The 27,229-nt window shown below is 46.4% G+C and overlaps 1 protein-coding gene across 1 annotated transcript; it reads left to right on the top strand.

The window, feature by feature from the left end:
* Positions 1–2,194: 2,194 nt before the first annotated feature.
* On the top strand, positions 2,195–26,395 carry Dhcr24 (24-dehydrocholesterol reductase). Its single transcript, XM_076860295.2, has 9 exons — positions 2,195–2,519; positions 5,016–5,171; positions 12,546–12,651; positions 13,309–13,427; positions 15,316–15,579; positions 18,476–18,619; positions 22,879–23,076; positions 23,377–23,555; positions 23,671–26,395. The coding sequence occupies exons 1-9, from the start codon at positions 2,289–2,291 to the stop codon at positions 23,822–23,824; spliced, it is 1,551 nt and encodes a 516-aa protein (XP_076716410.1). The 5' UTR covers positions 2,195–2,288; the 3' UTR covers positions 23,825–26,395.
* The last annotated feature ends 834 nt before the right edge of the window (positions 26,396–27,229 follow it).

Consider the following 27,229-nt stretch of genomic DNA (forward strand, 5'->3'; position numbering starts at 1 on the left):
GGATTTTGCTTAATTCCCAGTTAACCTGAGGAGTTATTGCTCAGAACATCCTATTCCTACACATACTGTTTTCATGAGTTATCAAGTCCGTAAATAAGGTACAATTATGTGTAGATACCCTATGAAGGAGAGAAGCTTTGACTCTAGCAAAAATTAATGGGATCCAGTTGGCTTTCATATAATCATGCATTTGATCTTCTGGAAAAAACAAAACTATTGAGGCCAAGAACAGAGCAGCAGATGCATGGGGCTTGGGTGGGATTTCAAATAGGCAACAGGAGGGAGGTTTGGAGGTGATGGAACTATTTTGTACCCTTTGCATACTGAAGATGCCTCCTCAAGACTGCAGCTTCTAGAGATATAATGCAAGACAAATATTAAATTTTAAAATTTCTAGTCGCCATCTTAGAAATGTAAATAAAGGGGTTGGGGTTTTTGCTCAGTGGTAGAGCACTTGCCTAGCACATATGAAGCACTGGGTTCAATCCTCAGCCCCACATATAAATATATATATATATATATATATATATATAGATAGATAGATATAGTCCCCATCTACAACAACAACAAAAAATTTTTTAAGTAAATAAAGCAGGTGACAATGACTTTACTACTTTACTCAATCCAATATATCAAAATGTATCATCTCAATATATAATTAATGAGAAATATTAATGAAGTATTTTGCACCATCTTTTTTTTGTTTTCCTAAGTCTTTGAAACCTAGTGTGTGTTTTATTCTCGAGGCTTCTCAATTTGAGTTTCCCACATACATGTAGCCATACATAGCGGTTATGTTAAGACAAGTCTAGACTGTTCCCTTTTCAGGTCCAGTGTAAACAACCTCTCACTCTTTGGACTTCAATTGCTATTGAATACTTGAGCCTTTGCCTATATTCTTTACTCAGCCATTGGTCAACACATCCTGGCATGTCTACTATGCTCCAAGCACTGTGCTAGAAACTTAAATACAAAAGCAAACAAGATGATGTTTGCCCTACAGCTCAGTCTATGGGGGTGGAGACACATAAAGAGACAACTATAAAATAATGTGGCAGAATAATGCACATTATTTTATGAGCACCTGAAAGGGTAGACCAGTGCCATAAATGTAGCTTCAGGTGGGTCTGAGCTGTGGAATGCTAGCTCTGTGAAGGAAATGGGGAAACTATCCCTGAAGTGGCTCCTTAACCAAAGAGGCTGAAATGAGGAGCCCAGAAAGCCAGCCAAGGGAACCTCCTAGAAATGTGTGTCGGGGCAAAGGTGAAAGGAGAGGCAACTGTAAAGATAGGAGGGCCAGACAGAGAAGGCCGGGTAGGTCACGTTTGGCTTCTAAAATAAAACACCTCAAAAACTTCCTATAATTCCAGATGAAATGCAAATCACACCAGGCTGCTCCTGGTTGCTCTGGGAGGGCGGGGCCTTCTGCTTTGTTCACCACCTTACCCCAGAGCCTGCAAAGGGGCCCTGGCCCTGGAGGATTTATTTACACTGGCTGGAATTCCTTCCTTCCTTTTTTCTCCTCAGGCCTCCCCAAGAGCCTCAAGGGTGGGAAAAGTGGAAGGGCGTCAGCAGTGGCCTCTATACTTCAAAAAGTGCTTTAAAGTTCATGTCGGGGTCTTCACCCTCTACCTGCTGGGTCCTCGGGTAAAAAACGGGGCTCACAAACTACTCATCGCCTAGTACTGCTGGGTAGTTCAAATGAATGTATGGAGAAAGCACTTCGAAAAATGAAAAGGTGCCCCTGCTGGGCCTAGCTCGCCCTGAGTGACAAGACCTGCCAAGACCTGTGGGATGGCGGGGTGCCTGACTCGTGGCCTGGTGCGCCTCCCACTCTCGGGAGGCAACCCAACGCGTGACCGTTCGACACGCGTCTCCAGGAGGCGCCACCTAAGGGGAAATGGAGGGACGGCTCTGCAGACCCCAAGGCCGGGAAACCAGAGTCCCTGCCGCCCCCTGCGCGACTAAACGCAGCCAACCCCACCAGCGTCCCCGGCCCGGGTCAACCCCTCCTCGCGCGTCGGCGGGAAGAGGGTGGAGCGGTCCGGCTCCCGCAGCCAATCATAAAAGCGGGTTCCTGGTCCGATCCCCAGCGCGGTTCACCATTGGTCGCCTCCTGGGTCTCGGCCCACCGAACCTTGGAAATCTAAGCCAATCACGAGGCGGCGGGCGACCTACCGGCTCCCGGGGCGGCGGCGGCGGGCGCTGAGCCGGCCAGGCGCTGCGCGGGTGGCGGTGACAGGCGGCGCGAGCCCGCACGCTCCCCGCGCGCGGCGCGCCGCTGCACCATGGAGCCCGCCGTGTCGCTGGCCGTGTGCGCGCTGCTCTTCCTGCTGTGGGTGCGCGTGAAGGGGCTGGAGTTCGTGCTCATCCACCAGCGCTGGGTGTTCGTGTGCCTCTTCCTCCTACCGCTCTCGCTCATTTTCGACATCTACTACTCCGTGCGCGCCTGGGTGGTATTCAAGCTCAGCAGCGCGCCGCGCCTGCACGAGCAGCGCGTGCGGGACATCCAAAAGCAGGTGAGCGACGCCGGCCTGACCAGGGCCCAGCACCACGGGCTTCGGAGATAGCGGTCCGCGAGGCTGCGAAGGCTAGAACGGTGCAGGAGGCACCCTAGATCTGGCGGAGGAGGAGCTGGAGCGGGGGAGGGGGGGTGAATTGGACGAAGCAAACCTGTGATGGGGGCTTTCTGGAGAGGGAAGAGAATAAGGAAAGGTTTGGGGGCAACAAAACATTGCCCCGATGTTTATGGAGTGCCCACTAGGTGCAAGGCATGTGCCGGTACCTGGACGGATATAAAGAACACTCAGTTGAGGGGAAGGTGCGCAACAGTCAGGTAACTCTCACCAGGCCCAAGCATTTCAGAGGAGGAAAGGCTTCCGGGAGGTGGGGCTGGGAAGGAAGGGAAATTATTGGGGAAGTTATGTTAGGTGGAGAAACTGGTGTGAGCAAAGGCAGGGAAAGAAAAGTGCTGACAGAATAAGGTTGGATAGTTAATTTGGAGCTACCTTGGAGAGGGTCCTTGATGCCAGGTTAGAGGTTAAAGTGTATCTTGTAGCAACAAGGTGGTTTGACGCATTTAGAGTAGAAGACTAAAGTATAAAGGTAGAGTCCAGCCCACAACCCCTAGTGAAGAGCTTCACATCCTCTGGTGACCCAGGGTTCACTCTTTGACCCAGGCAGTCCATTTCCCAGTAACTGGATATACTTCTATGTATTCCCAGCACCCTGCTGGGACCTTGCTGCAGCTCCAGGTGGAACCACCTTCTTCACATTCAGGGCTGGCTTGGAATTCTGGCCTGGGCAGTTTCTTGGTCCCCTCTGTCCCTTCTTATGTTCCTCTCTTACTGGCATCAGGTTGCAGAGAGCTTCTGTTTCCTGCTGTCACCTTCGTTGCAGGTGCAGCAGCCTTTATATTCTGTCTGTTTCACGCTGGGTACTGCAGGCAAGAGGGTGACGATGCAGAGACCTTAGGCCTGGTGGGAGAGAATGCAATGTTTTGGAAGTGTTTTTCCTGAGCAGTCATAGCATAAGAGCTCTGCCTGCCCTCCCTCCAGGTGCATTCTTTTTCCCAGCTCTTTCCTAGAGTTCAGATTCTTGATTTACCTGCTGGTCTACCCCATCAGATGGTGAGCTTCTGGAAGGCAAGGACTGTTATCTGACTCACCTCTGGCCTCTGGGGCCAGATTCCAGGCAGCTTGGGGAGTGCTTATGAACTCAAACTCAACAGAAGGATGCACTGTGGACAGAAAACAAGGGCTCAGCTAAACCAGCCTCTTGCCCTGGACCTGCCATGTCCCACTCCGCTGTGCTATTAATGTCCCTTATTTATAATTCTCATATCACGTCATAGGTCTTATACCTGTTTTACTAATGGAAAAAAATGGAGGTTCAAACTGAGTTACGTGCCCAGGATGACAAGCTCATCCTGATTAGCTTGAATTCAAAGCCTGAGCTCTTGGTCTGTTTTCTTTCCCATCGTTTCCATTCCATCCTGTAAATCTGGTTGTTGTAAATTGCTGCCTGACCAGTTACCCTTTTCCAAGGACCTACCCCTAACCTTTGTCTTGTGTAGTTTGAAGAGTGTTTTTCTCAGCATTGCTTCCCTGCCCAAAATGTTGGTCACCTTCCATTAGAATCCTATTCAACCCTTCTACCCTTCGGTAGAGGCTGGCCTACCCTCCAGCTTGACCAAGGACTCAATGTTTGCCAGTCAAAACAAGAGCTATCCACCTCCCCTGCACTTTCCTTCTCAGCAGGAGCAGATGCCTCCTCCTCTGTTCCTGAAGGCTTGTCATCATCAGGGTCATTCATTTCCTATTTTGTACGCTGGTCACTTATAGTCAAGGCTTAACCAAAGCTGTCCCTTCCATTGGCTTTCTAGTCTTTTCCTCCCCTTTTGTTCCTATCAGAATGGTCATGAGTTCACCTGGGTGAATGCTGAGAACAGGGCATGTGCAGAATAGGCCTCAGTAGTGTTAGCTGATCTGTGACTACCATCACAAGCCCAGCTATGCTCCTAGACATGTTGTCAGACAGTCCTGGCTACAAATCCAGGCCCTGCCAGTTATTTCCTGTGTGACCTTGGGAAAGTTTTATTGCCTCTGAGTTTCCTCATATGCAAAAGAGAGTCATCTCAACCACCTGGAATTGTTGTGAAAGACTGCATACAACAGTTACATAGCATGTGGGGGTACATGGTAAATGGTGATCATTGTTGTAATTGCACTAATTACAATTGCAAAACCTTTCCTGAACTTTCCAGTTAGTATTTTCAAAACACCCTGATTATGTATTCTCTCTGTCTTCATTCTACCTTGAGGTGTAGCAATAAATCAGCTGTTTCTGTCAGCCTTGCCAAGCAGGGAGATGCCAAAGGGTGGGGCCAGCAGGCCTTTTACTGTCTTAATCAGTTCCTGAATGGAGGCGACTTTGCCAGCTCCCTCCCTGAAACAAGGCTGCGGCTCTCTGGGAATCCCTGGTGGGACTAGCTCAGCTTCTGTCCCACCTTGCAGGTGCGAGAATGGAAGGAGCAGGGAAGCAAAACATTCATGTGCACCGGGCGCCCCGGCTGGCTCACCGTCTCGCTGCGCGTTGGGAAGTACAAGAAGACACACAAAAACATCATGATCAATCTGATGGACATCCTGGAGGTGGACACCAAGAAGCAGGTGAGAATGCACTGTGGGTGTCTAGCTCTGGGAGGGGGGACAGACTCATAGGATGATGGTTTTAGCCAAGAGCATCCCAGAGTGGACAAGGCCAAGGCCCATGGTCATCAAGAAAGTGTCTGTCTACCATTGCTGTTCTCCCAAGCCTCCCAGCTTGGGGACTGGTCAGCCCCGTTCCACAAAAAGGCAAACTCAGAACTCAAGGGGGTGGGGGTGGGTCCTTTGATTGTCTTCATTTCTACAGAAAATCAAGGATGGGGAAATATGAGTAAAGATGAGACAAAAGAGCATTTGTTTACCCCTACCTGGTATGTGCTGGTAAAAAAAAAAAAAATGGGCTACAAATGTGTTGGAAGGAAGGGACCTTGTTACGAGCTTCTTTGAGACTCACTCATTTATAACAGTCTTAGGAATAGGCTTACTCTTTGGCCCACCAGTAATTCTACTTCTTGAAGCCTGGCTTAAACTCCCTGCCTCTTCTCCCATATCCTTAGGCAAATCATGGTCTGCTTTCTCTCCCTATAAATTAGTTCATATTTAGAGTTTGATATCATTGGAAACATATAATATATACTCTTTGGGGGAGAAAGGTTTGACTGCTTTAATGATTATTTTGAGATTCATTTGGGGTGAAAGCATAAATCAGTAGTACGTTCTGTTTTACTGTTGTAATATTCCATTTTGTGAATATACAGTTTGTTCATCCATTCAGCTGTTGATGACACATGGGCTATTTCCAGATTGGGACTATTACAAATAAAATGACTAGGAACTTGAGTGAGCAGTCTCTTTATAGGCACATAAAGACTTTCTTCTGGACAAATACCTAGGAGTTGAGTGGCTGAAGCTTATGATATTTAACTTTCTTTATCTTTATGTTTTTCTTTTTTTCGGTACTGGGGACTGGACCCATGGGCACTCTACCATGGAGCTACACTCCCATTTAGTTTTTCACATAGTTAAGTTGCCCAGGCTGGCCTCAAACTTGCAATTCTCCTGCCTCAGCCTCTCTAGTTGTTGGGATGACAGGTGTGCACCACTGTGCCAGGCTCTGTATGTTTAATCTTTAAAGAAATCGCCAAATTGTTTTCCAAAGGGGTTGTAGCATTTTGCATTCCCAACAGTAGCATGAATGTTCCCATTGCTGTGTACCATCAGAGCACAGTATGGTTAGTCTTAATCTTAGCCATTCTAATAGATGTGTACTAATATCTCATTGTGGCTTTAGTTTGTATTAATGATGGGAGTCTTTTCATATGCATGTTTGCCATTTGTATGTATATATATATATATATATATATATTTTTTTTTTTTTTTTTTTTTTTTTGAGAGAGAGAGAGAGAGAATTTTAATATTTATATTTTAGTTTTCGGCAGACACAGCATCTTTGTATGTGGTGCTGAGGATCAAACCCGGGCCGCACGCATGGCAGGCGAGCGCGCTACCGCTTGAGCCACATCCCCAGCCCCATTTGTATATCTTTGGTGTGAGGCCTGTTCAGACTTTTCGCCAATTTTTAAAAATCGCGTTATTTCTTTTCTTATATATTCTATAAACCAACAATTTGCAAATATTTTCTCCCAGTCTGTGGCTTGTCTTTCAAAAAGTTTTTAATTTTGATAAAAATCTAGCTCATTAGTTTCTTCTTTTCTAGATCATGCTTTTGGTGCCTTATTTAAGAAATCTTTGCCTAATCCAATGTCACAAAGGTTTTCTCCTATGTTTATAGAAACCAGCACACAAATAGCAGTATATCTTCTTTTCATTTAGTTCAGAGATTTAATGATTATTATTATTTTGATTTTTCTTTTGAAGTGTGCTTTGATTCCCTGGGTTATTCACGAGTATGTTACTTAGTTTCCAAATACTTGGAAATATTCCAGAGATCTTTATATTTCTGATATCTGATTTAAGTGAAGCTGTCTGGGCCTGGAGTTGTGTGCAACATTTTAACTACCAGTTCAATTTCTTTAATAGATATGGCTCTTCTCTTTGTTTCTTGTTAGGGGAGCTTTGGTAATTTGTTCTCAAAGGCATTAATTCATTTCACAAAATTGTATGATCTATTGACAGACTTGTTTGTAATATTCCCATTCCTATTGTCACATCATTCTTTCTTTTTAACCGGGGATTGAACCCAGGGGCTCTTAACCACTGAGCCACATCTGCAGGCCTTTTTTATATTATTTAGAGACGAGGTTTCACTAAGTTTCTTAGGGCCTCACTAAGTTGTTGAGGCTGGCTTTGAACTCATCATCCTCCTGCCTCAGCCTCCCAAGCCACTGGGATTCCAGGCATGCGCTACCATGCCTGGCGACATCCTTCATTCTTGATATTGGTAATTTTTGAGTCCTCTCCTTTCTTCCTGATCAGTTTGGCTAAAGGCTAGTCAATTTTATTGAGCTTCTCAAAAAACTAGCTTTTGATTTCATTGATTTTTCTCTAATTCATTGAGAAATAGAGATCTTGCTGTGATCTTTTCTTTCCTTATTATTATTATTTTTTTAAATTTTACTCTCCTTTTTGCAGTGCTGGGGATTAAAGCAGGACATGCAAAGCACTTGGTTTTACCACTGAGCTACATCTTCAGACCCTTTTTGTATTATTTTAAGGTTACGGCATAAATCATACATTAGACCTTTATTTTTATCTAATAGGGATGTTTAATGCTATAAATTTTTTCCTGAGCACTGTTTTAAGAGACAGCACACAAATCACAGTATATCTTCTTTTCATTTAGTTCAGAATACTTTGATTTTTCTTTTGACATGTGCTTTGATCCCTGGATTATACGAATATGTTACTTAGTTTCTAAATACTTGGAAATATTCCAGAGATCTTTATATTTCTGATATCTGATTTAATTCAGTTGTCAAAAACACTTTCAGATTAGAATGTTTTCAATTTATTGAGGCTTAACTTTTTTTCCTACATTGCTGGAGCTGGAAACTGGGGCTTCATGCATGCTTGGCAAATGTTCTACCACCGTGCTTCACCCCCAGCCCTGAGATTACCTTTATAGCCCAGAATATGCTCTATCTGGGTAAATGTTTCATGCTTATTTTTTTTTAAATATATTCTGATATTTGGGGATGGCATGTCCTATGAATGTCTATTAGGTCATGTTGATTAGTAGTTTTATTCAAGTCTTTTATGAACTTAACAAATTTTATTTGTTCTATCATTTATTAAGAGAGGGGATATTGAAATCTCTACCTTTAACTGTGTACTTATTTCTCTTATAGTTTCATCAATTTCTGCTTCATGTATTTGGATGTTCTGTTATTAGGTATAAACATTTTAATATTTTTATGTCTTTGATTAATCAATCCCTTTTTCATTATGAAATTAGCTTTTATAATCCTTCTATATTCTTTGCTCTGAAATCTATTTTGATATTAAAAAAAAAACCACCCAGTTTTCATTTGACTAATGTCTCTTAATCTTTAAAGGGTATTTCTCTTGTAGACACCATGTAGTTGGGTCTTGCTTTTTTTATATATATATATATATATATATATATATATATATATTTAGTTGTAGGTGGTCACAATACCTTTATTTCTTCATTTATATGTGGTGCTTGGGAGCACACCAAGCACCTCATGCAAGAGCTCTACCACTGAGCCACAACCCCAGCCCTGGGACTTGATTTGATTTTTTTTTTTTTTTAAGAAATGATTTATTTTTAAAATATCTTTTTTTTTTTTAAGATGTTGCTGCACCTTTATTTTATTCATTTATTTAACAACAATAAGTGTTGGCGAGGATGTGGGGGAAAATGTACACTCATATATTTCTGATGGGACTGCAAATTGGTACAGCCATTATGGAAAGCAGAATGGAGATTCCTTGGAAATCTGGGAATGAAATCACTGTTTGACCCAGCTATCCCTCTCCTCGCTTTATACCCAAAAGACTTAAAAACAGCATACTACAGGAACACAGCCACATCAATGTTTATAGCAGCACAATTCACAATAGCTACACTGTGAAGCCAACCTAGATGCCCTTCAGTGGATGAATGGATTTAAAAAATGTGGTCTATATGTATATACACAATGGAATATTACTTAGCAATAAAAGAGAATATAATCATGGCATTTGCAGGTAAATGGATGGTGTTGAAGAAGATAATGCTAAGTGAAGAGAGCCAATCCCCCCCAAAAAATGCCAAATGTTTTCTCTGACATAAGGAAGCTGACTCATAGTGGGGTAGGGAGGAGGAGCATGGGAGGAATAGATGAATTCTAGATAGGGCAGAGGAGTGGGAGGGAAAGGGAGGGGGCAGGGGATTAGCAAAGATGATGGAATGTGATAGACATCATCATCCAAAGTATATGTATGAAGACATATGGTGTCAACATACTTTATATACAACCAGAGATATGAAAAATTGTGCTGTATACATGTAATAAGAATTGTAATGCAGTCCGCTGTCATTTATTTTTTTTAAAAAAAGAAATGATGTATTTTTTTAAATATATTTTTAGATGTTGCTGGACCTTTATTTTATTCATTTATTTATATGTGGTGCTGAGAATGGAACCCAGTGCCTCACACGTGCTAGGAAGTCCTCTACCACTGAGCCACAACCCCAGCCCCTGGGTCTTGCTTTTTTATTGAATCTGACAACCTCTGCCTTTTAACTGGGGGTGGTAAGACCATTTACATTTGATGTGATTGATATGATGTTTAAATCTGACATCTTGTTATTTATTTTCTATCTATCCTATATATTTTTTATTCTCTTGTTTCTTTTTTAATCTCCCATCTTCTTTTGGATTATTGAAAAAAATTTTAAGACCCTGTTTTAGTTCCTTTATTGACATTAGCTATTCACTCTTTGTTTTGCTATGTTAGCCGCTATTTTAAGGTATATGATACACATTTTACTTACTCGGGTACACCTTCAAGTGCAGTTACCTTATTTCACATGTAGTACATAATCATCTTACAGTAATCGACTTCCACTTCTTTCTTCCTATCTTTTTGTACTATTGCTGTCATATTTTTACATGTTATAAACCCCACACTATATTATTATTTTAAATGTCAATTTATCTATTAAAGTTTTTTTTTTTTTTTTTTTGATATCAGGGATTGAACCCAGGGGCACTTAACCACCAAGCCACATCCCTACCCCTTTTTTATATTTTTAGAGACATGGTCTCGCTGATTTGCTTAGGACCTTGCTAAGTTGCTGGGGCTGCACTTGAACTCCTGATCCTCATACCTCAGCCTCCTGAGTCACGGGGATCACAGACATGCGCCACTGCACCCAGCTTAAAGAAATTTAATAAGGAAGAACCTTTCGTATTTGTCCTTGTACTTGCCATCTCTGTGTTCCATTGTATACTTGTCAGCCTTGATGTGTGTGTGTGTGTGTGTGTGTGTGTGTGTACACACATACCATTTATTTCCCCTGGTTGACAGGTGTTTCTTTCAATGCCATAAAGAAGATACTCCACTGTCTTTTTGCTTGCATTGTTTCTGGCAAGAAATCTGTTACCCTCATCTTTGCTTCACTGTGTCTCCTGTGTTTATTTTTACATCTGCCTGCTTTTAAGATTTTTTTTTCTTAATTACTGGCTTTGAGCAATTTTACGATGATGTTCCTTTGTATAGTTTTCTTCATAATTCCTAGGTTTGGAATTTATTATTTTTCATCAAATCTAGAAGCTTGATGGCCACTATTTCTTCAAATATTTTTTTTCTGTCTCCTCCTTCTCTCCTTTGGAGACGATCTCATATATATTAAGCTGCTTCAAGTTCCATAGTGCAGCTCATTGATGAACTGTTCATTTTTTTAAATGTTTTTCTCTTTGTTTCATTTTGGATAATTTCTGTATAATAAGTTTATTAATCTTTTATTCTGTAATATCTCATTTGCTGTTAGTCCCATTCAGTGTATATTTCATTCCAAACATTGTGATTTTCATTTCTAGAAGTTTGATTGGGGTCTTTCTGATACGTTTGGAATGTTTCCTACTAAAGTATTTGAATATAGAAAATACAGTTAGAATAATTGTTTTGGTATTCCTGATTGCTAATTCTAACACACATTTTTGTTCTGGGTCTGTTTTGCTTGAGTGATTTTTCTCCTCCCTGTGGCTGGAATTTTCCCGCCTCTTTGCATGCCTGGTAAATGTCAAGTAGATTCTGACATTAAGACATTCTGATGTTTTACCTCATTGGGAGCTAGGTGTTGTCGTCCTGTAAGTCTTAAGCTTTGTTCTAGGAGGCAGCTGAGTTACTTGGAAACAGTTTGATCCCACTGGGTCTTGATTTTGTTGGGTGGGACCACAGTAGCATTTAACCTGGGGTTCATCGTTTGCCATTGCTGAGGCAAGACCATTCTGAGTCCTCTGTCCAAGTCCCTGGGATCATGAGGGTTCCCCAGGCTGGCTTCTGGGAACAGATACTGTTTCCTGCCCCATGTGAGCTGTCTTTACCTGTTATCTTTTCTGATGGTTGTTCCCTGCTTCGTCCTCAGCCCCAGCCTCAGGTACTGTCTGCCTGAATGCACCAGTCCTACTCAGTTGATAGCCAGCGGCACCCTTTGCAGTTCTTCAAGGTGCTCTCTCTGCAACATGTTCCTCCTAGTACTCTGTCCTGCGAACACTTTCCCCTTAGTCTTCCAGGTCTCTCACCTCCACCTCCACGGCTCAGTGCACTGGGCTCCACCTGGGTTCGCTTCCCCACACTGCCTAACTCCAGACAGCTGGGGCATGCATGCGCAGAGCTAGCCATGTTTGCTTTCTGTCTCAGGGCCTGTGTCCACCAGGTCAAAAACTTGTTTTATATATTTTTTTTCATGCTTTTTTTTTTTTTTTCCCCAGACAGCAGTGTAAATCTGTTCTTTGTTGCTCCATCTCAGCTAGAAGCAGAGAAGTTCAGGTGACAGCATATTAACATGTTCATTAAAAGCATGTTTTCCAAGGATATTTAATGATAAGTCACAGTACTGTGCTAACTTTTTAACAGGCAAGACAGCAGGGTGTGAGTACAAAATAGCAATATATAGGCATATATGGAAGAAAAACATGTAAATCACTCCATCATTAACACTGATAACTCTGAAGAGCTAGGATAGATTATTTTTGTTTTCTTTTTCACTTTTGTTGTATCTTCCAAATGAATATTTTTTCCTGTTATCTTGAAAAAAATTAAGAAAGCATTCATTGGAAAATATTTGAAAGGATACAATCCAACTCTGGTTAGCCTAGAGCCAGAGATCACCTGTAACAACTGCATAGGAATCCATACGTTGAGTGTTTTCAGGAAAGTTTGGGATGACACTTTCATATGCAAGAGCCCTCGACAGGACTGGCCACCTTCTTGAGACCTAGGATGCTTTTCTTGTGTCTACAGATTGTCCGTGTAGAGCCCTTGGTGTCCATGGGTCAGGTGACTGCCCTACTGACCTCCATTGGCTGGACCCTGCCTGTGTTACCTGAGCTTGATGATCTCACAGTGGGTGAGTAGTCCATGTTCAAGGGCAAGAGGAGTCTGACAATCTCAGGATCCGAGCCAAGGGTCCTTGGCCACCTTCCATTTGGTCCAGGAATGGCCACTCTTCTGTCGGTGACATATAAACACCCTGTCTTTTACTTGCCTGGAGCCAATGACAGGGCCCTCCCTATCCACCACCCAATTTCTGAGCAACTCAGGTTAACAGACAGCACTTCTAAATTTCTAGGTTGAATCTGCTTCCCTGTGACTTGTGCTCCTTGCTCCAGTTCGACCTGTGGAACACACAATCAGTCTAATCCCTCTTTCCTTTGCACAGCATTTATGGCCCCTAGAGCCTATTCTTGTCCAGGGGAAGCACCTTCCATTCCTTGAACCATTCCCAGGAGTCATGGCTTCCTGCCCACCCAGCAACAGCCCTTTCCATAAAGTCCCTCTTAAAATGAATGCACACGGGTGTCCAAGTGGAGAGGTGCTGGAGGTCAGGTCGTGAGCACCTGGAGGGGTCTGCCCATCCCTCCTCTGGTCTGGGGGAAGCCCTCAAGCTCCCATCTAAGTCCATCTAAATTGGCAGAGATGGGAAGTCTCCCCTAGGTCAGCGTCCCCATCTCGGCCCTGACCTGCAGCTCGCTGTTCTCTCTGGCTAACGCTTGTGTCTCTGCAGGGGGCTTGATCATGGGCACAGGCATCGAGTCATCATCCCACAAGTACGGCCTGTTCCAACACATCTGCACCGCCTATGAACTGGTCCTGGCTGATGGCAGCTTTGTGCGATGCACGCCAGTGAGTTGGGGACATCTGCACCAGCCTGCTCTGGTCATTAGGGATCCTGGGGTCAGAGAAGTAGCTCCCTGATTTATCATTTCAAATAATAATAACAAAAATTTATATAGCCCCTTATATGTGTTTAAGCACTCTTGAGAATGCTTTATTTATATATATAGATAGATGATAGATAGATAGATAGATAGATAGATAGATAGATAGATATAAAGGCATTTAATTCTTCAGCAGTCTGTAAGTTGAGTTCTAGTATTATCTGCATTTTTATGGCTAAAACACTAATGCACAGAGAGGTTAATAAGCTTACCCTACATCACACAGACAGTAAATCCTACACAGTTGGGGTTCAAACCTAGATAATGAAGCTTCCATGGATCATTCCAGATTGCCTCTCTGAAGGAAGTCAGGCCTCTGCATTAAAACTCTATGTCAGATGTTTTGAGGTAATTAAAAGCAATTAGAGGGGCTGTGGGACACAAACATTTGAAGAATTTATCTAAGGAATGAGACAGAATTGAAGCTTTAAATAACCTCAGATCTGTCCTGGCATAGGCCAGAGGCCCCTGGGATAGGAAGGACATTCTGATCCTTTTGAAGGGGATATTTCAGAGAGCCACCAGAGCTGTTGGCCTCACAGAACAGAGTCAGGCACTCGCAGCCTGCTTGGAGCTCTGGTCTTGGACAGGTGCACTTCCATCAGTTTCAGCGTGTTTTCCTGAACACTTGCCTGGGCCCCCACTTTTGGCCTACTTGTTACCAGCAGAGAAAGGAGACAGATGCTATGGATTGGCCTCTCTTCTGAGGCTAGGCTTCAGATGCACAGTTAGGAGGATAAGTAGGTGGTGTGTTCAAAGCTCCTAGCATTGAGATAGGCACACAATGAGTGTCCAGTTTCTGCTGCCACGATCAGAATGGTGCAATAAGCTAGCAGCCCAGATGGGGGGCTGGTCCATTTCTGCAGTTCCAGAGTCTTCTCCTGGCCCACTACCGAGTGTTCCTGCCCTGGCTTCCCTATTCTACTGCCTCCTCCATGTCCACCACCTAGGGTGTTCCAGTCTAGGAGAGCATCCACAGCGCTAGTCTGTTGGTAATGGCAACTAGGGCAGGACTTTTGCAAAAGGAGTTGTTTTAGAATCAAAGAGTCTGAGTTAGAATGGCCAGAGGAAAGGCCAGCAGTTTGTCTCTGAGACAAATGTCAAAGCAAGAAATTTGTGAAGTAAGAAACAGATTGATGGGACCAGATGAGATCCTACAGGAAGAATGTTGGACCCAGAGTTAGGGAGCCTGGCCTGAGCCTAGCAGCGCTGCAGCTGGCTTTTGGGGAAGCCTTGGGGAAGGTAGGCCACCTCTTAGAGGCTCACTTTCCTTGCTATCGAAAGAGGCAATGCCCCCCACGGGCTTTGTGTGTGTGTATCAGGGTGAAGGACGATCTCCCAATCTAGTGGACACAGGAAGGCAGGGTAACTCTTCGTGCCAGCTGAGAAGAGAGGCAGTCCTGTCGCTCGGCTACCTTGACTCTTAGTGAAGGTTCGGCTCTTTTTTAGCCTGGCTTGGACCCCCTGCCTCTTAGTCCCTGTTTGGGATCTGAACAGTTCTTGTCACGGCCTTCTTCCTGGGTGTCCTATGGCTCAGGGGCTTTCCTCGCTCAATGGAAGAAGACGATGCTGTCCCAGTGAACAGCCCTACTGTAGAGAGCAGCGTTGGGATAAGTATCATGTGGAATTTGAAAGGGAAAGCTGGGTACAGTTTATGAAGTTCCTCTTCAGATGTATATGAGATAGTGACAGGTCAGGAATGCAGCCCCAGCCCCAGGTCCTCCCAGTGGCTGCATGCCACCATGTGGGGTCCAGGGTTCAAGTTCTCAATGTGTGTCAATTCCGTCTCCTAGTCTGAAAACTCGGACCTGTTCTATGCTGTGCCCTGGTCCTGCGGGACCCTGGGCTTCCTGGTGGCTGCCGAGATCCGCATCATCCCTGCCAAGAAGTATGTCAAGCTTCGGTTTGAGCCAGTGCGGGGCCTGGAGGCTATCTGTGAAAAATTCACCCGCGAGTCCCAGCAGCCGGAGAACCACTTCGTGGAAGGGCTGCTCTACTCCCTGGATGAGGCTGTCATCATGACAGGGGTCATGACAGATGAAGCAGAACCCAGCAAGGTAGGCCAGGGCATCCTCTGCCCCAGACCAAGACTCGGGGAGAAGACGGCCTGGGGGCCTGGGTCACCCCACCTGGACTCGACCTCCTGAGGTGGCTTAGGCAATGATGAAAGCCTCTGTCTTCTCTCTCCTGCCACCTGCCAGGGTTGTGGGCCCCTCTTGGTAGGTGTGATCTTTGCTTCTCACAGCAGCACCATTTTATAGACCGTGGGGGAGACCAAGGCTCCAAGAGGTGATGTAAATTTCCACAGGGTGACAAAGCCAAGATCTGATGCCTTAGAGTCCAGATCCACACTCCTTCAACTTACACCAGGTCATTTTTTAGTAGCCATTTTTTCTCCATTTAGAAAGGATTTTGTCCCTCCCAAGCTGGGCGAGGTGGTGTATGCCTATAATCCCAGCAGCTTGGGAGGTAGGGGCAGGAGGATCATGAGTTTAAAGCCAGCCTCAGCAACTTGGTGAAGCCGAAAGCAACCCAGCAAGACCCCGTCTCTAAATAAAATATAAAAAGGGATTGTAACTCAGTGATTAAGCAACCCTGGGTTCAATTCCTGATACCAAAACCAAAACCAAAAAAAAGAAAAGAAAGGAATTGAATTGTCCTTCTTAAAGAGACTTGGAAGGTGGAAATAAGTAAAAGGAAAAAAAAGAAAAAAAAAAGACTTCATCTGTAAATGTGACCCACAGCCAGCTGCCACTTCAGGTAGAAGACAATAGACATAGAAACTCTATGTCAGAGTTTATTTATTTCCTGTCTTTCTCTATGCATAGAGTTTAACTTGTTAAATTATAAAAGTGATAGATGATATTGAAATATATAAGAGAAAAGTTAAAGGGTATCTCTTTACCCCCAGGGTAACCACTCGGGGGTTTGGTGTGCATTCTTCCAGACCCATTTTCTGTGTGTATGTGTGTGCACACGTGAGTGTGCTCTGATTTCATTCCTTTACATCCATTGCTGTTTAGAAATAGCCTGACTCATCGTTTACTGATGAGCATTTATGTTGCATAAGTTGTTTTGCTCCTACAAGTAAGATGACACTGAAGATATAAGATTCTCTCACATCTGTCCTTGGCCTTTCATACAGACATTTTTGTAGAGTTGAGTCAAATACGTGGAATTCCTAATCTAAGGCTTTGAGCACATTAAATACTGATAAATAGGACCACACAGCCCTCCAGAAAAGTCACTTCGATGTCTGCTGGCAGCAGTGGGGTAGCAGAATTTCTTTTCCCCTACATTTTTGCCAGCACTAGTGATGATAGTGTTACTCTTTCATTTTTGCCAATCTGATAAGCTAAAAATAGTAGGTCTTTTTATTTGGCAGTTCTTGGGTTACTCGTGAGGTTGGACATCTCTTTACAGAGTTTTCCAGTCTTGTCTTCGTCTGTGATCACCTCTTCAAATTCGTCTCACTGGGCATGGTAAGCATTGCCCGAGAAACAGTGAGTCACCACCTTAGTTGATGTCTGCAGAACACTGCACTGAGCGAGTGCCCTGTCACTTAATGCCACTGTCCTGTAGTGGGAAATTTAAGTTGCTTCCAGTTTTTTCATGATTGTAATTAATGAAGCAATGAACTGAGGCTGGTGCTGCCACCTGGCCTCCGCAGCTGACACGCACTCCAGGAGAGACACACTATCTAGCTTCTTTATTGTCTCCTAAGCTTCTCTGGCACATAAGGTACCTGAGGTGTCTAGACACCGGGAACCCTGTAGCCAGGCACCCCAAGTCTCAACTTCAGTATAAAGTAGGTGCCACTGCCAGTGTGGCTGGACCCTGCTTGGCGTGGTCCAAGTTGCTGCATTGCCAGGAGTGGGCCACTGGGCCATACTTTGGGGAACAAAGACCTGCTCTGTCCTGGAGGAGTGGCGAGCCTCGCCGAGCAAATGGATTCTACCCTGTATAGGGCCAGAACTAAGGGTGAGCCCTGCTGCAGGCCAGGCACCAGGCTTGGCACATCCTGTGTTCTCTCTTTTAGCCTCCTCAACCACTCCAGGGGGCAGCAGTGTCTCCATCTTGCCTGTTCAGAAAGTGAGGCTCAGAGAGGCTAAGTAGCCTGCACAGAAGCGGCCAAGTAGGTTGTAAATGGAAAAAGCAAATTGGAACAGTATGTTAAGAATGGTTCTATTTTTATAACAACTGCATGCATGTGTGTGTGAGAGAGTATGTGTGTATATTATCTATAAGGCACAAAGAACACAAATATGTATTTTTGTCATTTTTACATATGAAGAAATAGGCTCAGAGAGTGACCTGTCCAGAGTCACATAGCTAGGGGATGACTGAACAATATCTGGCCCCAGCCACCCAGCCCCAGAGCCTGTACTCTGTCCAGGATGCCCCTCCACCCCCACCAATCCCCAAGAGCATCTGCCCAGAATGCGTTTCATAGATGAGGGAGCTGAGGTGTGGAAAAGCTGAGTCATCTCAGGGTGCACAGCACAGTGAGTCTGAACCATTTATAACTGCAGAAGATGGCTCACTGTAAGAATTGCATGTTGCAGACCACAGAGTGTGCTGGTTCGTACTGCTGAGCTTCTCCAGGGGATGAGGATGCCTGGGGAAGTACTGTGCCCAGAGGATGGTGGAGCTTGGTCCAGGGGCAGCGGGGAGGTGCCATGGTCAATTAGAACTGTGGGCAGTGGTTGCAATGAGATGGGTGCCCCATGCTGGCCTAGTGAGGGCAGGAAGGAGCCCACCTGCACGGAGCTCTGTTGGTGGCAGATACTGTTAATGCCCAACCTCACCTGGCTTTCAAGTCTCAAAGGCAGCAATCAACATGACAGCTTTGAAAGGGCCAAGAGTGCCAAGCGGCAGCCCGTATCGCTGTCACTCCCTGGTGGCATTTGGCATTTGTCTACATGCTGATCACAGTGGCCTCTGTCATTTCAGCTGAATAGCATTGGCAATTACTACAAGCCGTGGTTCTTCAAGCATGTGGAGAACTACCTGAAGACAAACCGAGAGGGCCTGGAGTACATTCCCCTGAGACACTATTACCACCGCCACACACGCAGCATCTTCTGGGAGCTCCAGGTGAGGCTTGGCTTTGCACAGTCCTGGGTCCACCTGGCCAGCAGCAGGAACCAGGATGGTTAGCACTGTAGCTACACTGACGCCTTGTTTGTCCTGAGGGACAAACTCCTTAAGCTGCAATAGTTGTGATCCCTGCAGTGAGAGCAGTAAACTTCCTTCAAGGGTCTGGCAGTGGGTCTCTGGGCTGGTGTTTTGGGGAATAGAAACCTGCTCTATCTTAGAGAAGCAGTTAGCCTCATCAAGTTGATGGATTCTGGCTTAGTACAGGGCTAGAGAACAAGAGGAGGAAGTGGCTTGTTCTCCTTCCAGTGGAAGGGGGCAGTCAAACTTGGCCTTGGCCTTGAAAGGTGAGCAAGAATTTGTGCTTTATGTAGGGAGGAGTGGGCAGATGGAAAGCAGTGACATTTTAAATGGGGTCAGAAAAGGCCCCTTAGGAGATGAACGTGAGGAGGGCAGACCACGCAGGACCTCCTGGAGAGTGCCCAGGCAGGCGAACAGCTGAACAGCTAAGGTGGACCAACAGAAAATTCACCGTGTCAGGCACACAGAGGAGGGGAACCTCCACCCCTCTGGCTCCAAAACACTTTCCTCGTCCTACAAGGAAGTCTGGTGCCCATTAAGCAGCGCCTCTCTATCCTGCCTTCCCCCAGCCTGTGGCAACTACAATTTGCTCTCTATCCCTGTGGATTGATCTATTCTAGAAATTTCATAAAAATGGACATACAGTATGTGCCTTTGGGACTTGCTCTTTCACTTACCAGAATGCTGTCAGATATCAGTATTTCTCTTTGTGGCTGAATCATGCCCCATTGGATAGATGTCCCACATTGGTTTTTTCCATGTACCTGTTGGTGGACATTTGGGTTTCAGCCTTCTTACACCAGTGCTGTTGAAAGCATTTGTGCATGAATGTTTGTTCAAGGGCCAGTTTTTGGATCTTTGGAGGGATGTGTACATGGATCCAGGAGTGGATTTGCTGGATTATATGGTAATTCTGTCTGGTTAATTAAGGAGCTACCTGTTTTCCACAATGGCCACACCATTTACCATTCCCACTAACAACATATGAGTGTTCTGATTTTTCTGCCTTCTCACCAACACTTACTTCTGAGATAGATAGCTATTTATTTATTTGTTTGTTTATTATTTACTTATTGCAGTTTAGTTTGTTTTATTTTTCCACAATTTTTATTGGTACATTATAGTTGCGTGTAATGATGGGATTTCTTATTACATATTTTCACATGCACAATATAATTTGGCCACTATCATTCCTCAGCACTTCCTCCCTCCCTGTTATGTCTGATTGGTTGTTTTGGCTGGGTGGGGGGGGGGGTTGTTTGTTTGTTTGGTACCAGGGATTTAAACCCAGAGGCACTCAACTACTGAGCCACATCCCCAGTCCTTTTTATTTTTTATTTTGAGACAGGGTCTTGGATAACTTGCTGAGATTGGTCTCAAACTTGTGATCCTCCTGCCTCAGCCTCCCAAGTCTCTGGGATTACAGGCATGCGCAAACACATCCAGCATGATTTTTAAAGTATTAGTCTAATTATAGCCATCCTAGTCAATGTGAAATGTTTATCTCTTGGTTTTAATTTGCATTTGCTTATTAACTAACCGTGTTGAGCATCATTTTGTGTGCTTCTTGAGCATTTGTATATCTTTTTTTGCAAAAGTGTCTATTTAGATCCTATGTCCATTTTTAACTGGGCTGTTTGTTATTGAGTTCTAAGTTTGTTATGTTCTTCATATGTGATTTGCAAGTATTTTCTTCCATTCTGTATGTTGTTCTTTCGCTTCCTTGGTCATGCCCTTTGGTACTCAATAGTTTTTAATTCAGACAAAATCCAGTTTATCTATTTCCCCCTTTGTTGTTTATGCTTTTAGTGTCCTATTTAAGAATCCATTGCCAAACGCAAGATCACAATTTGCCCTTTTTTCCATAAATGCTTTATTTAAGGTTTTAGCTCTTCTGTTTAGGTTGCTGCACATTTTGAGTCAACTTCTCTATGCTGTGTGAGGTAGGAGTCGACCTCCATTGTTTTGCATGTAGCTGTGCAGTCCAGGCAGAATGTTTGGAAAACAGCACGAAGGCCGCAGGGCTAGAGCCTTGGTGCAGAATGAGGTCAAATGGCAGCCAGAGGCTGGACCCTATGGCTGTTGTAAGTGTGGCAGGAAGTCAGTGGGGGATCCGAGCAGGGAAGTGACAATGACCTGATTTTTGTTTTAAAGAATGACTTTTAAACAGCTTGATGGCATGGCGGGTGGACAAAAGTAGAAGAGGAAAGGAAAGATTTCTGCTGACCAGGTGACAGCTTTGGAAAGAAGTGTCGGACCTGAGATATACTGTAAGAGACAAGCCAGTTGACAGGCTTTCTAGATGGATCGGCAGTGGGTGTGAGTCCGAGGTTAGGGGCCCAAGAACTGGGTGGACAGAGGTGCCCTTGGCTGCCACGGGAAGAAGCAGGGGTGCTCTGGAAGGAGCAAACAGAAGTTTAGTCTGGGGCGTGTCAGTTTGAGATGCCTCCTGACACCTGGATGGGACACCTGCAGGCAGCCTGTATGTGGGTCAGGACCTCAGATTCAGCAGAGGTTGAGGTTATAAAAATAAATGTGGGTGTCAGTAACAGATGAATGTTATTTAAAGCCAGGGGAGTAGAAGAGTGAGGGTAGATAAAAGAAAGGTGCAAGAGCCTGGGGGGGCCTGTAGGTTAGGGGAGGGCAAACCCACCAAGGAACCCAGCAGCTGGGAGAGAAAAACCAGGAGAAGATGGCATCCCAAGAGAGGAGTCCTCTTGTTTTTGGTGAAGGTGACTAGTCCTGTAGGCAGTTAGCACAGGTAAGAGCAGATACTGGGCCCTTGGTCATTGGTCTTCTTGGGGGGCTGTTGCCATAGGCTCTGCTTCTAGGAATGAGGGTCCTGGCCTGGCTGGGTCCCTAGTGGCCCCTGCAGCTCAGCAGTGCACACAAGTGAATTCACACTAGCGGTTGCTCTTGGGAAGAGTCAGGGTGTGAAAGGAGGCCTTTTAACCTTTGTCCAATGGGATATCTGCTTTTTTAAAGCTTCCCAGGAAACAATAAAAGATATATATAATTTATTGAGCCTTTGCAGTGTACAGGCATTGGTGAGCCGCAGGGATTCAACAGAGAAGGAAGCAGATAGATCCCTGCCCTTATGGAATGGTCTGATAATTTGAGGGGGTGCAGAAGACTCACGTGCCTTCAGTGCTTGGCATGTGTGGCTTCTTTGATGAGCTGCTTCTGTCTCCATTTGTCTCAGCTCATCCACACCACAGTCCAGTGGCCTGTTCCTTCCATACCTGAGGGAACAATGTCATAAGGACAGGGCCCATGTCTCCATTGCCACAGGTAGCACAAGTGCCCAGCATAGAACCTGGTACTGATCTCACAGGTGCCTTGTGACTGTCTAAAGAATGGAGCAGCCATGGCTTCAAGGGATTCCCCCTGGGCACTGAGGCTCTCAGGAAGACGGCAGGACTTGCAGCATTGAGGAACATTGCTAGCCAGGGGGGCCAAAGTCTTCTCTGGGGTCGGCAGGATCACCAGCTATGGGAGCCCTGGAGGGGCTGGCAGGGAGCAGAGGGCATCACTGGAAAGCAGCAGCACTGTGTGAGGTGGCTCATCCCTCCTGGCAGTCAGCATTGTGGAAGAGGAAGGGCTGCTTCTGCTCAGCAGGGTGGCCAGCAGCCCTAAGCTGGGAAAGGCAGGCAAGTGTCAGGCTGTGAGCAAGGGAAGTGCCAGTCAGTGGACTCCTTATGAAACCTGAGCCAGGCTCCCTGCTGTGTAACCTGAAGGAAATTACTTAAGCTCTCTGGGTATTGCTCTTCTCATTCAACAGCATTCATTTTTCAGACATTTATGGAATGCCTGCTCTGCGCCAGCCACCCTGACCTCAATTATTAGAACAGGGATGATAGCCACCTTATCATTTTGCTCCAGGAACTGGGCAGAGTGTCTTCCATTTGATGTCTTATTAGCCTCACAAGTCCCTTTTCACAGATAAGGAAACTAAGCTCAGAGAAGTTAAATAACTAGCCCAAGGTCATCACAGCTGGTAAATGTCAGAGCTGACAACCAAACCCACACCTGCTTGATCAAGTCCTAAGTGCCCTCACGCCCCCCACATGAGGAGATTGTACATGGAGTACTTACATGGAGCACAGAACAAGGACCTGGCCCTGATCCATGCACGTGGACCCTCAGCCCTGCTCTCCACCCCCGCCTCCATCTTGCAGGATATCATTCCCTTTGGCAACAACCCCATCTTCCGCTACCTCTTTGGTTGGATGGTGCCTCCCAAGATCTCCCTCCTGAAGCTGACCCAGGGCGAGACCCTGCGCAAACTGTACGAGCAGCACCACGTGGTGCAGGACATGCTGGTGCCCATGAAGTGCCTGCGGCAGGCCCTGCTCACCTTCCACAACGACATCCACGTGAGCCAGGGGCCGGGCGGGGTCCCACCGAATCCCCAGTCTTATCTAAGCCACATGCCCCACTTTGGCAGGCCTGCCCTCTGGGCCTCACCTTCCCCAACTACAAATTGGGGGGCTCATCCCAGGCCTATGGGGGCCTCAGCCTATCTCAGTGATGGCCTGGTGATGAGCACCTCTGTGGACCGCTCGGGTGGGTCGCCTCATGTGGGGGAGTCAGGAGTCTTAGGCAGGACTGGAGGGGGCGGGCTACAGCCATGCAACTGTCACCTGCTGGAGAAAAAGCACCAATACCCTCCTCAGGTCTACCCCATCTGGCTGTGTCCGTTCATCCTGCCCAGCCAGCCAGGCCTGGTACACCCCAAGGGAGACGAGGCAGAGCTGTACGTCGACATTGGAGCATATGGAGAGCCGCGGGTGAAGCACTTTGAAGCCAGATCCTGCATGAGGCAGTTGGAGAAGTTCGTCCGGAGCGTACATGGGTGAGCAGGTGTCTCAGGGTGCCAGGGGAGTTGTGGCTTCTCCCACGTGCCTCTTATCTCCTACCCTTCTGGATGCCATCAACCTGTGCCCTCACCCGCTTGTCTCCCTCTGCAGATTCCAGATGCTCTATGCCGACTGCTACATGAACCGGGAGGAGTTCTGGGAGATGTTTGACGGCTCCTTGTACCACAAGTTGCGCAAGCAGCTAGGTTGCCAAGACGCCTTCCCTGAGGTGTACGACAAGATCTGCAAGGCCGCGAGGCACTGAGGGGGGGCCGCCTGGAGAGACAGACACGTGGCAGGGACCGGCGTCTTCCCTTTACTCCAGCTTGGCTGCTTTCCCAGATCCACATTTTCAGAAAGAATCCCCTGCAGAAATCCCATCCAGAGAGCCCTGACCGCTTCCTACTGGCTTCTAGGGGCAGCCCAATCAGGTGGCAAGGACATGGGATCTGGAATCAGGCACACCTGAATCCAGGCTCAAGATTAGCCACTCATTAGCTGTGTAACTCTGGGTGAGTCACTTAATCCCTCTGTGTCCCAGCCTCTTCATCTGTTGAAGGGGCAGTAATACCTACCTGCAGGTTGTCCTCAAAGTCATGCACCTGTCACATGGAAGGGGCTGCGTGAGCAGGCGCTGTTATTAGTGCTTCCCATTCAGTGTCATTCTGACTAAAGTGCTTTGGATTCAGCAGCTGAGTCCAAAAAGGCCACCTGGGTTAGGTCCCCTGGGCACAGGTTTGGCTGGAATGATGAAGGGGACGCCCTGGAGTTGTACTGCCATTGCCTGAGTCAGAAGAGCTCCTCGTGGGGAGAAGGAAGACTACTCTCCACCCCTGGGGTCTCAGGAGGGCAACACATAGGGTGGGCAGGCCCGAGATGTGCCGTGCCAAAGCCAGATTCGATTCCAAAGTTCTCTCTGCCATCCTTGGTGATGTCCTATCCCTTTCTCCTGCATGCTCAAGCCTGTGGGTCCACCTCAGCCGTCACCAAGTTCACTCAGAGGACTTGTGTTCCTGGAGAAGACATCTGGGATCCTGTCCGGCCCGGCCCAGTATGCCCAGGTGGGGAGAAGGGCCTTGGTTCTGATTGGATCCAGAGCACCAGGCTCATTCTCCATGGCTCACCAACCCCCTAGGCCTCCTCTTATATGCAGACCCCACTTAGGCATGGTGGGGGCAAGTCCACGCTGCTCTGTGGCATCAGGACAGGTGGACTGCAACAGGTGGGAAAGTGGAGTCTGCCATCATTGTGTTTCTGTGAGGAGTCTTGCTGTGGGGCTGAAAGAAAAGACCATCAACTGGATTTCTCCAATCATTAATCCCCTTTTTCTTTCTCCCGCCCCAGCTGTAGTTAATTTCAGTGCCTTACAAATCCTAAGCTCAGAGAAAGTTAGCTCAGTTTCCGTTCAGAGGGAAGGGACCTTCCTAGGTCCTTCTGCCTTGTTATCAAAGCCTGTTTGTTTACGCAGCTCCACTTTGAGAACTGCTGGCCCAGCTGGAAACCCAGAATGTGGGAAGGACCTATTAAAGGGAAGCCAGACTCTGTGAGCTGAGCCAGTCAGGCCATGATGATGGAGTCAGGGGGCGGCTTTCAGTCCCTGCTCTACCGTCAATGAGCTGTGCAACCGTGGGCAAATCATTTGTCCCTCCGAGCTGCAGTTTCCTCATCTGTCACATCGGAACAGATAAGACCTCCCTAGAGCCTTTCTGTCTTCGATATCATGGTTGCAAAACCCATGAGGACCAACCCTTATTTGTGTTGAAAGTCAGAGGAAGAATAAATGAGGCAGGTGACCCTTAGGGATTGTCCGTCATTTAAGGTCCTTCCTTCAGCCCCAGGGCCAGTTCCCATCTCATTTTCAGAACGGCTCATCTTCAGCTGGCTTCTGTCTTGTCCCTTCCAGGGCCAGTGTCCTCTTGAGATCTTGTCACACTTTTACTGAAGGACCTTCCCATCCAGGCCTTGGCACACTGCCGTGTCTTCATGTGGTCCTGTGAGGTCTGGCTGTGGCACTCAGGAGGCAAAGGAGCCACCCTTACCCATTGGCCTCTGGGCGAGGCAGAAGAAAGTAGCCTTCATTCTCTAGTCTGCAAAGCTGCACGTTGTGGCCTGAGCTCTGAGTGGGCCCCGGGCTTCCTCACTCCGTGTCAACTGATGACTCCACTTCTGTGGATGAATGGTTGACCTGAGAGGTTAATCCAGCAGCTGAAGTGTCATCATTTCACCAGTGGAGGCCCCATCGCAAAGCCACTGGTGGCCAGAGATGCCAGCATCCTGTGTCACCCTGAGTCCTATAACCCCAGTCCAGCCCTTCACAGACCTTAGGCAGAACCCAGGGCTTCAAAGGGAAGGTTTTTGGAATCCCACCAGGTTGACGTTTGGCCCCTGTGACATCTTGCCTGAAAGAGGCCGTCTCCCAAGCATGCTGAGCTGCATTCTAGCTTTTCTTGTAGCCAGCCCTGTCATTGTCCATCCATGTGGTGGCTTTGGGCAGAGTTAAACTTGGTGCCACGGGGCAGTGAGTGTAGAAAGGAACAGTGAGCCTCTCCCCTCCAGGGTCCTGGTTTCTTGGTTGCTTGAGGTTTCATGTAAAATCCAGTTTCTTTTGAAGGATGAATTGTTGACTGTTAACTGACAGAGAAGAGAGGGGTGGGGATGGGTGTGGCGTTGTGTGGTGTGTGATTTTTACTTTTTTTTCTTTGGTCATGGGGACCAAAGAGAAAGGCATGAGTCTCTCCTATTAGGCTCTTGCAGCTGCAGACACTGTGCCTACTTGAACACGCGTCCTGTGGCTGTGGGGCTGCTGCTTCTGTCAAAATAAAAGTATGGCCTGGAAGCTAGCCTTTGTCATTTCTTGCTCGGGACCACGATGCACAGTCACACCTGGGCTTAGGTGCAGGCCATGCTGCTCTGCCCCTCAGATGCCTTCTCCAAACCTGCGTGCCCAGGGGCAGGACAACAAGAACATGGGGGGATGAGCTGCATTTCTGTCATCCCACTGAGGTCTGGACTGGGCTCTCCTGGAGTCCCTCTGCCAGGTAGAGAACAGGCGGAAATGAGGAGACCAGAGAAAAGGCCGGAGTCCAAATGAGAGGAGGGCTGCTCAGGTCAGGGTGGGGCTGTCCTTTTTAAGGCACCAGACAGAGTCATCAGGAGGTTTGGCTGCCGTCCTGACTTTATCACTTGGTTGTGACCGACTGGTTTTGACAAGCTAGTTAATCCATTGAGTGTTTTCCTCATCTGTTAGTTCAGGAACCATTAGCTGTCCACCAGAGCACATCCCTCCCTTTGTACACACACAGCTGGATGGTGTTTCTCAGCCTCCCTTGTAGTCAGGTGTGTCCTTGAAAAGAGTGTTCTCCAGTGGAATGTAAGCTGGGTGAAAATGACATCTTGCCTGAAAGAGGCAGTCTTCCAAGCATAGGTGGCAGGAAGGTCCTCAGTTGGAGAGAGGCTGGATCCCTGAGTGACTGTATGGAGAACTGGCCACCAACCCAAACCCTATCCTGAGTTATGGGAGCAAGAAAAACTTCTATGGCAGTTGAGCCACCTCAACAAGATTGTATAGTAGTTCACCTCAAATGCTATAGGCTAAGTTAATAGATATAAAAGTTGAATTTAATGCAAAAAATGTTTTATGCAAACACAAGTATATACACAGTGGTCATTT

Source organism: Callospermophilus lateralis, chromosome 7, assembly GCF_048772815.1.
Source record: "Callospermophilus lateralis isolate mCalLat2 chromosome 7, mCalLat2.hap1, whole genome shotgun sequence".
Classification (NCBI taxonomy): Eukaryota; Metazoa; Chordata; class Mammalia; order Rodentia; family Sciuridae; genus Callospermophilus; species Callospermophilus lateralis.